Here is a 12,323-nt window from a genome sequence, read left to right on the forward strand (position 1 = left end):
AATGCTACTTTAATGCCAATGCCCGATCAAATGAAAGCTATTATGTAGTTCGCAATGGCATACTAAAGCCCCTAAGAAGGCCAAAATCTTAATTTAGTAGAGGCATTGGCAAAAAGCCGAAATCTACACTCCAACTGTATGCGACTTTCATTTTCTCATGACTTATCAAATTTGCGCAGTCCATGATTCCATTTATTCCAATGCGTCATAGCTGTTATAAAGTCTCTTTCAAAATTTTAGTGCCCTATTTTCACTCATGCAATTAGTTTGGTCATCCAGCTAAGATACTAAGAGGTAAAGAGGCTTCAATTGCGTTGTCAGGTGCTGTACTTCGTAAGAGGTGATTGGTTACTCCATGGACCTGGACATGTATGCAGATAAGTGGCATGTATTTAACGTGCCTGTAATGCTGAGTACAAGCACCTGTAAGTACTGCCATACGCATCGCGTGTCAGGCTGAGTGCGTTAGGCTACAACTCTACACCTACATCTTCATGCCTGACGGTACCGAATCTCGGCCCATCACCATATTTACAAGTACAACATGGATAACTCTCGTAACATCTCTGGAAATACTCTCGGAGACAATGCGATGCTTAATCAAGGCAATTTTAACATCACCGTCAATGCTGGTAAGAGCTTCATTGCGCTATTAGGCACATCAGTATCTACTGTAGCTCACCCCTTGCCTAGCCTCCTCAGACGATAAAAGAAAATTCCTTCGGAACGTTAGCAAGACCGATCCTACTTATGACAAGAAACGAATCCAAACATTGAAGGGTCCATTTTTGGATGACTTGTTCCGCTGGGTTTTAGATCACAAAAACTTCGACCGATGGCGCAGAGGAAGCAGCGGAATATTTTGGATTAAAGGCGACCCTGGTAAAGGGAAGACGATGCTATTGTGCGGCATTATCGACGAATTCGAAAAAGATCCTACATTGAGCCCCAGTCTAAGTTACTTCTTCTGCCAGGCCACAGACTCTCGAATTAATACCCCTACTGCCGTTGTGGGAGGCCTGATATTTGCCATGTTGAAGCGAAACGAGGCCATCTTATCTCAAATCCTAGCCACTTACGAAGATCAACTTGAAGGACCAAATGCCTGGTTTGTCCTGTGTGAAATCTTTGAGGCTATCATTCAGAATCCTCCCTTTGAAGAATCTATCTTTGTGGTGGATGGATTGGACGAGTGTATGAAGGATAACAGCTCTCTCTTACGTTTCATTGTTCGAACAAGTGGCCGTGTTAGGTGGCTGATTTCCAGCCGAAACGAGAAGGATATTGAACGGGAGCTTCGATCAATTCAACCACCCCAAATACTGAGTCTGGATCATGCCGAATTCATCTCAAGCTCTATCGAGATATATATCAACAGCCGCATAGCTGAGATTGAGGCTTTAAAAGACGACGAAGAGCTTCGAATTAAAACTCAGAAGATTCTCAAGGATAAGGCAGCAGACACTTTCTTATGGGTAGCCCTTGTTATAGAACAGCTACGCAACGCCGCCCATTGGCAAGTGGAAGACGTACTCCAAGAGGTTCCAGAAGGCTTGGAAAGTCTCTATGCTTTGATCTTAGACAAAGCCAGTTTAAACCAATCCAGCTCCCGTTGGAGAAAGAAAGGCCAAGATGCCTGTCAACTACTTGTATCGATCGTTACTACAGCAGAGAGACCACTTCACCTTGAGGAGCTTTACACATTCATGAGCTATCAGTGGGAACACTTCAAATCCACAGTCAACTTACACGACCTGGAATCCATTACAAAAGACTGCGGCTCTATCTTCTCCATTCGAAATGATGCAGTCTACTTCATACATCAATCAGCTAAAGATTACATACTTAAAGAGAAATTCCCATTAGGCCTACGTTCTCAACATCTCAGGATGTTTCAAACATCAACCGAGGCAATGTCCAAATTTCTCAAATACGATATATACGACCTTAAAACACCCGGAATACACATTAACGAGATACAACCCCAAATTCCCGATCCCATGGCTCCTATAAAGTACTGCTGTGTTTTCTGGGCTCATCATCTTTTTTCTTGTTACCCCCTAGCAGCAGAAAGCGAACAAAATGCGGACATTATTACAATACTGATTAAATTTTTGAAGAAAACATTTCTTTGTTGGGTGGAATCGTTGGCCCTCATGCGCCGCCTACCACATGCGTTGGATATTTTCCAAAAGCTGAACGACCTGAGTGAGTGCACAGTAGGGAAATGTGGACATGAACATCATATTTCCCAGCAAGAACTGCACCTTTTCATTCAAGATGGTTATCAATTTCTTATACGTTCCAGGGAAACTGTGGAGAATTGGCCTTTACAGCTTTACTTCTCAGCCACTGCCTTTGAGCGAGCGAATAGCGCTATTCGGGACGCGTTTGAGGAGACTGTGCATAAGCATTGGGGACCATCACCTATTGTTCTAAACGTGTCGCAGGATCAGTCCTCTGTACTGTTACGAACGTTTACCAATAAATTCACACAGGAGGAGGATGTAGAATTGAGGGCGCTGCTATTCTCTCCAGACTCATCATTATTATATTCGCTGCACTCCAAGTATCTAGCTGCCACTAGAGTCGACACAGGGGTTCTCCACTCTGAAATTGAGGTTGGCGAAGGCGCTCAACTCGCTATTGCACCTAACTCAAATAGCATCATTCTCGTTCGTCAGAGTGGTAAAGTGGAAGTGTGGAACATGGAGGACCAGCGCTGCGTTCAAGAGTACGCTCTCAATTTGAAAGAGGATAAACCGATAAATGATGTTATTGCAATATCATCAAATGGCGACCTCATAGCATCTTTCCATGCAGAGTCAAATGTACAAAATGCAACTGGTCAGGTTAAGATCTGGCAAACGAGGATGGTCGTCTGCGATTGTTTATGGGATCAGCCAGGGAGGCCCGAGGCGGCCTTTTCGCCGAATTCCGAACTACTAGCCTTAGCAGATCAAGCCGGCATTAGGATACACTGCACACATACAGGCAGCCTCATCAAATATCTCAAAGCGCACTGGTGGGATGATGAGACGTGGGTGAATTGGCGGTTGAAGCGTTGTTCAATCTTTTCACCAGATTCTCGATATTTCATCGCAGTCGGAGATGCGCGTTATCCATGGCTTTGGAGCACCAAAACATGGAAATGTAAGCCCTTACATCGAATAGAGGAGCCAGTGATACGGAATATTTCCATCTCACCCGACTCATCTTTCCTGGGAATATGCAGTCACGATACACTTAGACTCTGGATGATTGAAACGGGAGAATGCATTTCTAAAGTCGCAGGACCTTCATCTTTTATGGCATTTTCCCCCAATTGGACCAAGTCAATGCTGGTAGCATCACAGCTTGACAACGGAGCTGTTCAGATTCGGCGCGTCGATGTCAGTCATGACCAAGTAGATGCGAGAGACAACTACGACTTTGGAATCGTAGTTATATCGCCAGATGAAAGATTTGTTGCGGCAATGCATACCAAGAATTCTGATATCAGTCTCTGGAGTGGAACCACCGGCAATTGACTGCGTGTGCTTAGGAACCCTCACGGAGGTTCTTGTTGTCGTCCAGCTTTTTCGCCTGACTCTAAGCTTCTAGCTTATGGAAACTTAAACATGAATTCTATCATCATCTGGAATGTTACCACAGGCGAAATTGTTTGCGAACTCCAACACTTTGGCGAAAAAAAAGCATGGCTCACAGGAGTCAAAGTAACTTTCTCCAGTGATTCAACTTACTTGGCTACGGGCGATCATACTATATATATCTGGCATATTGATACACGCCAGTGTGTGTATAAACACCAATTTTTCGAGAACCCTTACGGAGATTATTCTAGAGGATTACAAACGGTTATGTCGATTGCAATATCTCCAGATTTAGCATATGTGGCTTTTTCTTATGGGCGTCTGAACGACGAGTTTTGGCAGCTGGAAATTATACATAGGCACACAGGCCATAACATCTCTAGAGATACCGAGGGCCGTGAGGTGAAGCTTGCCTTTTCGTCTGATTCAGCAACATTGATCTTTATTTCAACGTATCGTGTTGAGATCTTGGAGATTACAACTGGAAATTGCTTGCAACAATTTGACCTGCAGAGCATTGAATATTTCGCAATGTTTGACCAGCGCAACGACATAATCCACACCAGTAATTCTACGATTCGCAAAACGACACAGAATATATGGGAAGAAATCCCGTCTATGGGGTACTCTTTCATCTATAAATGGCCTGATATATCTAATAATACTGAAGAAGCCTGGATTATTAAAGCTGGCGAAAAAGTAATGTATTTATCGCCAGATTTTAGACCCTTCGATGAGCGCAATCGTGGGTTAAGATTTGCTATATCAGATTCTGTGGTGGCATTTACAAATATGTCTGACGGTATAGTTATTATAAAATTTCCTACTCAGAACTCATAGCGAGAGTAGGAAGCTGGATCCGTACACCGACAGGCACAGATAGGATATTCCTCTGTTTATGCGAGTAGCTCGGACTTGAATGTCAACAATTGGCGATGGTTCGAAAGGTTGGACGGTTTACATTAAAAATACAGGCCGCTATATTATCAAACAAACTCTCCTATTATTATGAGATTGGCTACGACACCCTGTGAGATCTCAAACAAGCAGCTGGTAACGTCAGTTCTAACGAAACGCGCATGAACGAGGGCATGTCTAACCTCCCATCTGCCAAAAAAAAAAAAAAAAAAAAAAAAAAAAAAAAAAAAAATGGCGCCTGCAAAACAATGCTGATGCTACAAAGCTCACATACACAACATGTATACCTAGTAGCTATTTGGCATCGAGCGGTGATGATGTTAATATCCTAATCCGAAACTCTCAAGTGGGTAGGAGAGGCTAGAGGGAGCTGTAGACTGTCATCCTCAACAATATGAAAGGCCTTATTGCCGCGAAAAAAGAAGCAAAAATTGTATGCTGAGAGTTTTGAATAGATGTAACACAGGTAAACTTTTAAGGGGAAGGAGTATTTATTGATAATTTGTCGTTTCAATAACTCGTGGCAGCAGCGCCAAGAAACCATTGAGAGCAATTAGATATTATTGCACGCCTCTAGGTCATTCTGCTCGTGCCATTGGATGCCATTGGGTTTCGGCGGTTCATTTAACACACACCTCAATAAATACTAGCAGCTGTAAAAGTACATACCCGCTGAAACGGAGGACAACAGTTGATGAGGCATGGGAGGAAACCCAACAGACGAGCTTCTATCCAAGTGCGGTATGACCGAATTTGCCAGGATGCTGGCAATTTCACATGTCAATTGGATCTGCACAGATAAAGCACTGATAACCTTGTTTTCTGATGGGTATTGCCGCACGAGCCCCCATCACATGTAAATGGCCGGGATAATGGCCGGGATATGCACTTCGTATTCCAGCAGAAAAAGAAGAGGCCGGTAAAAAAAGAAGCAAAAAAGGAGACATACAACAGCCGGTGTTCGCTGATGGTCACCCACTCAACTACTAATCTGCCTCTCATTGGCTTGACTCTGGGGGAGCAGACGGGACCCCGTATTTTCCAATGGATATGGTCGTATGTGCTTGAAGCTTTACACAAACCGCCTTATATAGAGTGATACGTGGGGGCCAGCGGAGAGAAAACCCTAACCACGGCGAAGACAGAAACCAAAATGCCAATAAAAGAAGAAAAGGTTGTGAAAAGCCGAAATGCATTGGAGGCCATCTAAAAATCTTTCGGCTTATACAAGTAGTTCAAGATTCGCCATAGTGGAGTGGGACCCCAAATTTTCCACTACTTGTGGTCGTATGTGAAGGGATGGGCAGCGAATTCACACGATGCCGATTTAGTTAACACCGCTCCGCAAGGACTGGGCAGTCTGTGTGAAAATTGTTACATCTAATCTCATTACAGGATCTACTGGCACTTACATCTCCAATAGCAATACCAATAAAGCGCCCGCCGCCGACTTGGTGGACCAGCAGAGTCTACAAAACATCACAAACTGTGAATGTCAAGAAGTCCCGGCTTCACCACTTTCTCGGTGTACAGCCCCTCATTCGCCTAGCCCTCGTGGATGAATTCATCGAAGCCCAATTTCGCTGCTCATGCTGCGGACATAATCATCTTTCATTTCATTCGCGCTATAACCCATATAAATAAATAAGTCAATCAGAATAAACACAGCTACTTCATATGTACTACAGTTGTTCTTAGGGTAGGTGAATATATGTAAAGGTAGGTATATAGAAGAAAAGTACAAGATGCAACATTCCAACAAACACAAACTCAAAAGATACTACATACTGATAGATTAACAGGAAAAGAGAAATACAAAAATATATAGGCTACATTAATAGAGATTGCTCAACGTGCCGCAGCCTAGTCCACGCTTCTATCCCCCAGTCTGAAGTATTCCCCTAATGTTCATTGACCATCTCCCAGACATCAACTGCGACTGTAGTCTGCCCCAAGGTTGATATGCCGACAGCAACAATGTTGTTTAGCCAGAAGTACTTGTCGCTGCCGGTCTCAAAAGTGATGTGGTTCAAGACCTGTCCGTTTGGCTGTGTTGGGCCGGTAACATGTATAAAGATGTATGCGCTATCATTGGTACGCAACTGATAGCGAGCATCGGCCCTGAAGGTACCGTTCGCGTCAATAGTCCCCCAATCTGCGCCGACGTTCATAACCTCGCCTGTTGATAATGTGTATAGTCAGTATGTTGAATGACCAAGGCACGGATGTCGACGTCGCAAAACGTACCGCAGATGTTAGGGCCCTCAACAGTCCCGCCTAGAATAGGGATAGACATCTTGGTACCGCTTGGGCCGGGACCGAAAGATACCGGTTCTCCAAGGGTGCTATTGAGATGATATAGAAACCTCAACGCTGGAGCGGGTGGGTGATGGAGAGCTGGCTGGCTGGCAGCGGCACTTGTCAGCACCAGCAGCTGTAAAGCGAGGCCAAGTTTTGCAAGATACATTCTGAGATTTAGTCAGATTGATCTTTGCGTTGTTTCTCTGAGACGGCGCGATAGAATAGTCTAACGTATATACTGATCAAGCGCTGCTAATATGGACGGGCTGCTAGAGAAGATTTATATCTCCTCTGGAATTGTCGAGAAACCAAGTAGGCACCTATAAGGCTGGCTGACCCATATCTCGAAAGCCCCCTAGATGACACAAGGCCAATGTATTCTAGCAAGCGGGTTTAGTCCCAAACTCACTTAACTCGCGGGAATGTATTGTTCAAGATGCCCAAACGCTCATCGTTGGACCCTGTGGAACCGCAATCCTTCGCAATCAGGACAAGCGTTCCCGCCCATTATCCTTGTAGTCAGGAACAGCTAGATGAGTTCATCTGGCATTCGAGCCGAGTTCCCGTAGAACAAAGATTTGGAAGCTTTAGGGCTTACTCCGTGCTGCACACATGTACACGCAACTCGATCCTTACTCGTATTCTCTGTAGATCTACCAGACCTAAAACGGAAGCATTCTGAGAGCTAGGCTGATGTCAATTAAAGCGGTTGTACAAACCGTGCCTATTTCCTCTATCACAAATAGCCGGCAGCTAGCTCACTGTAAGAGCGGCAGTTTCGCGATGACCGGCATCAAACTATTATTAAGCGTTCATGGTGCTTGTGGGCTATGAAGTGGGATTAAAACTATCGCGATCTTGGTGCCGCCGACAAGGCATTGATGATACCTATGCGTAAGGGACAGACGACGCTGCTCCTAAAACGGAAGCATTGTGAGAGCTGGTCTGTGCGTCTTAATTGGAAAGATCGCAAGGCCATGCAAGACGATGGTTTGGCGATGTTTCTGGACTATCCGGGGATTTAATCTTACGAGAGAACCTTAATATTGTTACACGTATACCTTTTTACGTAGACTGCGCCTTGAGGATGTATGCGCGACAGTGCTTGCGTTGATTAAACTATGTGGATAGAAGATCTTCACTACTGGTCCCATCGTATTTCTGTTTTGAGCAAGTGATTCGAGCTAGTGATTCGAGCAGACGAGTTGAGCAAGCGATTCGATTCGAGCAAAGTTCTGCCAGAGGTATCTATCAAATTATATCGTATTCATTCGTATATGTATATCCAGTTGAAATGACAGGCTATGCATCACGAAAAATATCGTCGACTTGTCTATATAAATGTATACAAGTGTTGCTCTATATCGCACTCGCGCATTACATTACACTGCATCCAAACGATGTTCTTTAAGACTTGATGCCTCATCTGTGACGTTTTACAAGCTACCATATTGCATCTTTTTACATCTCAAAGAGCAGTCAATCTTCGCTCGACCATGATTACCATGGAAGAAATGCCACCAGCGCATCAATACGACTACCACCGCGAGCAGGCTCACAGCCGCGAAGACCACCATACCTATGATCAAATATCGCACCAGGAAACAACGGATCAACCTTCTCAGTCTCTAATAGAAAACGACCCCAAACGGTGTCCCCAACATGATGTCTCCAGGAGAGACGTCGACGACTCGACCGGCGCATTCATGATGGAGCCCCTGGATGCGGAGAGCCGATACACCTCTGGTCGACCAAACCAGGCCTGCACTTGCACGAAGAAGCTCAGGAGCAATAAAAGAAAGTATCGTATCAAGCTGATTGCAGGCTTGGTGCTGCCATATTTTTTAGCATCATTGGACTTGACCGTTGTCGCGACAGCATTGCCCTTTATCGCGTCCCATTTCGGTGAGTAAAGTGCCCAACCTGCATCGCCAGAATCATGTCACAACCTTCCCTATTGTTGCTGTTATCGTCGCCGCATTCTAATCCAATTGCTCTTTGCAGACAAGTTCGACCAGCTCAATTGGATAGTCACTGCCTACACCCTCACTTCGACGGCGTTTATTCCCTTCTATGGCCAATTTGCGGATGTCTTTGGTCGGCACATTTCGTTACAGGTGGCCATATTCTTTACAGTAATTGGCAGTGTTCTCTGCGCCGCTGCTCAGTCCTGGGGCATGCTCTTGCTTGGCCGCGCGCTGCAGGGACTGTCCTCAGCTGGCTTGAACAGCATCATTCTTGTCATCTTGGCTGATAAGGTCACGCTGGAAGAGAACGCAAAGAACAACACTCTCTTCACCATTGTGTCCGGTAGCACGTATGCTATAGGTCCGCTGATTGGTGGGTAAGTGACTGACCTGCTTCCTCGATCCCTGCGGCCTGGCAAGCCATCATCACTCGTCGTCGTGATGCTAGTATATAAATCTCCAGTTCAAAAGCTGACGTGTTCTTGTTTCGCAGATATTTGACAGACGTATGTGATATACGTGCCTTCAAATGTAACCTAAGCTTGGGAACATTGTTAACACATAGTAACTTCTTAGGCAAACTGGAGATATGTCTTTGTAATTGCCATCCCAGTAAGTAGTAAAGTTTACTTATGGATACTTTCTCCCTCTTCTCAGATCACGGCTGACGTTGTGCAGATTGCTGTAGCGTCCCATGTCCTTCTCTTCTTCATTCTGCGGAATGAGCTGCTAGAAGGCACCCACTTCCACAAGGGCTCTAAGTGGTCTGCCATCTTCCCGGCATTGGCAACTCTTGATATAGGTGGTGTTATTCTATTCATCTTCGCTGTTGGCCTCATTATTCTTGGGACTTCGTGGGGAGGGAGTACTTTCCCATGGGACTCGGTACAGGTCCTGGCGCCCATTATCGTCGGAGGCGCTCTGCTGCCCGTCTTCGTTCTATACGAATTCCTTTTGGGGGATGGTAGGATACTAGCACGGCTGTTTCCACACCAGTCACCTATGCTGCCTTTGGATCTCTTCTCTCGAAAAGACACATTAGTCATAGCCGTCATTCAGTTCTCTGCTGGAGCTGGTGAGTTCATCAACCCCCTTCTCCTATTGTTTTGCCAAGTACTCCTTCAGTCTCTATGTATTATTTTCTTTTCCCTCTTCTCTTCATATTTTTCCGACGAGGACTAATTCTGACCCTTCTAGCCATGTATGCTGTGTTTTATTTCGTGGGAATCTATTTCACACTGGTCGAGGGCAAACCCGCCTCCAGCGCAGGTATTCAGTTACTATACTACATTCCAGGAATCGCAGGTCAGTTTCCCCACGATTCGCCTCCAAGACCAGATCATGTTTCTCAACTAACACAATGCTTCACTATACGCAGCTGGAGTTTATTCAGCAATGTACTTGTGTAACCGATGGCCGGGCCAAACGTTTTGGCCGCTGCTCCTGGGCTCCGTCGAAGAAGCTGCCGGACTCGGTGCCTTGACCTGGGCCGTTTCGGCGAGCCGACCCAATATTGTGTCTGGTATGATGGTCTTAACCGGTGCCGGTACGGGCTCGCGCTTTATGCCTGCTTCTCTGCATGTTGCTGGAGTGTGGCCTGAGCGATTGGCACCAGCCATGTCACTGATGCGCTTTGCAATGCCCTTTGGAGGTACTCTAGGGTTGACAATCATGAACGCCGTGTTCAACTCCAAGTTCGCTTCAGCCACTTCCTCTCTTTCTTTACCCTCTGGTAGCGGAAATATCGGGAACATCATTGCTCAGGACAGCCAGTCGCTGGACGCGATTACAAAACTATCCAGCGCCTTGCAGACCGCTGTGAGGGAAGCAGGCCGCAGCGGAGTTAAATGGGCCTTCATTTCCATTTTGCCACTACTCGGTCTCAGTGTTCTTGCTTGCTTCGTTCTTGGTAATGTTTGGATCAAGCACAAGGTCAAGAAGGATGAGGTTGCTAGCTCTACATCTTCTGGGCAAGGCGAAAAGCAAGATACTAGAGCTAGCGCGGTGGTCTATGTCCCGTATCTCTATGCTTTGTTAAAGGTAACTATGTCCGACAGAGCTCCGATGTACCATGTCAGTCAACTAATGTTACTCTTGCGTAGGGAGTTGATCGATACAAGCACGAGTCAACAAGCCTACCAGCGACGGAAGCACATACTAGCGCCGGCGGCGTGTAAATGGAAGTGCCATTCGGAAGGATGGGTGCATAACTTTTATAGACCTCAGCATGATAGGAGTTTGAGTTTATGCGATAGTATCAGGTGGTCCATGTAGTAAATAATGAGGCGAGCTGGAGGAGGATGCATAGAAGTTCAACTAACATCACGTGGCTCAATTACAGGTGTTAGTAACCATAGAAATGTTGTAATTCGTCTTTATATAGAATTGTCGCTGTGATCTGCTTGGACGAAAGAAGATGTTAATTGAAGATAGAGAACAAGAATATACAACAGCTGGTGTTGCCAATTGACTCAAGCTGAGAACTAAAGGCTGGGTACTAGTCTTTAATTGAAGCAGTTGTTACAGCTTCATAGGCCATCTCGTCATGATGCCAAATATAACATCTACGTGCTACTTCTAAAATAATAAATTTAATTACTTCATCTCCTTCTATTTTTCTTTACCTATCTGACTTGAGACCGAGGCTTAGCAGGAACCCAAGTTTTCCACCACCCACAATCGCATGTGCCTGGTCCCCCACACAAAGCGCCCCACGCTAATGGTGACGGGTGGGGGTCTGCGCAGAGTAAAAAATTCGACAAAAGACAAACAAAATACCAAAACAAAACATCCAAAAAATGCAAAAAAAACATACAACAGCCGGTGTTCGCTGATGGTCACCCACTCAACTACTAATCTGCCGGTTAGAGGCTTATCTATGGGGGAGCAGACGGGACCCCGAGTTCTCCTCTACCTATGGTCGTATGTGCTAGTGAAAGGTGAAAATTCACATGATAGCAATTCTCGCTGTGAGCCCTGACCATGGATGACAATGTGGCTGGTCCCAGTGGCTGCCCCCAGTCCCTGATTCCAATTGAGCCCTAAAAGGGTCCAGGCCGAAAGCGGACTAAACCCAGGGGTCCTTGAATAAACCCCCACAACGCCGTTTGGAACTCAACAATACGTGTACTAATGCGTAGTGGCGCCCCTTGAATCCATGAATCCATGAATCCCCTTTGATCCCCAAGACAATAGTCCCCTAAATCGCCCCCGAAAGCTCTTAGGCCATTGGCACGTGCAGCGTTAGTGGGCTCAGAATTGTTGATCTCGTAGTTGAGGCTCCCCGCTGGCCAACCACACACCCTTGCTCTCTGGCGGTAAAGGACAGCAGGGCTCGCTTCGTCAGAGATCTCATTTCAGATTATAATTAGCTCACTTTGGCAACAGTTGCAAGCGGTCTGGGCGTCAGAAACGGGTGGGCTCTGGGCAAACCTGTCTGCGGCCGTTAGCACAAGGTACTTGGCCGCCAGCGATGCCGCCGCTAGAGGCGCGAGTCACGCCTGTTACCGCCACCAACAGAGATAGAGCCAGATAAGGGACACCA

At 45.8% G+C, this 12,323-nt stretch overlaps 3 protein-coding genes across 3 annotated transcripts; 2 read left to right on the forward strand and 1 right to left on the reverse strand.

The window, feature by feature from the left end:
* Positions 1 to 544: 544 nt before the first annotated feature.
* Positions 545 to 3,603, forward strand: V8C40DRAFT_285635 (WD40-repeat-containing domain protein; the record flags this gene model as incomplete). Its single annotated transcript, XM_083222410.1, has 6 exons — positions 545 to 632; positions 694 to 728; positions 759 to 780; positions 817 to 1,010; positions 1,041 to 3,407; positions 3,457 to 3,603. 6 exons carry the CDS (start codon positions 545 to 547, stop codon positions 3,601 to 3,603), a joined length of 2,853 nt encoding a protein of 950 aa, XP_083076573.1.
* A 2,809-nt stretch (positions 3,604 to 6,412) lies between these two features.
* On the reverse strand, positions 6,413 to 6,807 carry V8C40DRAFT_263474 (DUF3237 domain-containing protein; the record flags this gene model as incomplete). The annotated part of the gene is made up of 2 exons (XM_083219471.1): positions 6,413 to 6,690; positions 6,759 to 6,807. The coding sequence occupies 2 exons, from the start codon at positions 6,805 to 6,807 to the stop codon at positions 6,413 to 6,415; spliced, it is 327 nt and encodes a 108-aa protein (XP_083076574.1).
* Positions 6,808 to 8,308: 1,501 nt separating this feature from the next.
* On the forward strand, positions 8,309 to 10,956 carry V8C40DRAFT_263475 (major facilitator superfamily domain-containing protein; the record flags this gene model as incomplete). The annotated part of the gene is made up of 8 exons (XM_083219472.1): positions 8,309 to 8,717; positions 8,817 to 9,156; positions 9,273 to 9,285; positions 9,356 to 9,391; positions 9,458 to 9,854; positions 9,977 to 10,084; positions 10,158 to 10,819; positions 10,882 to 10,956. The coding sequence occupies 8 exons, from the start codon at positions 8,309 to 8,311 to the stop codon at positions 10,954 to 10,956; spliced, it is 2,040 nt and encodes a 679-aa protein (XP_083076575.1).
* Positions 10,957 to 12,323: the final 1,367 nt, after the last annotated feature.

This window comes from Trichoderma camerunense, assembly GCF_050948025.1.
Source record: "Trichoderma camerunense strain CBS 138272 chromosome Unknown V8C40scaffold_4, whole genome shotgun sequence".
Taxonomy (NCBI): domain Eukaryota; kingdom Fungi; phylum Ascomycota; class Sordariomycetes; order Hypocreales; family Hypocreaceae; genus Trichoderma; species Trichoderma camerunense.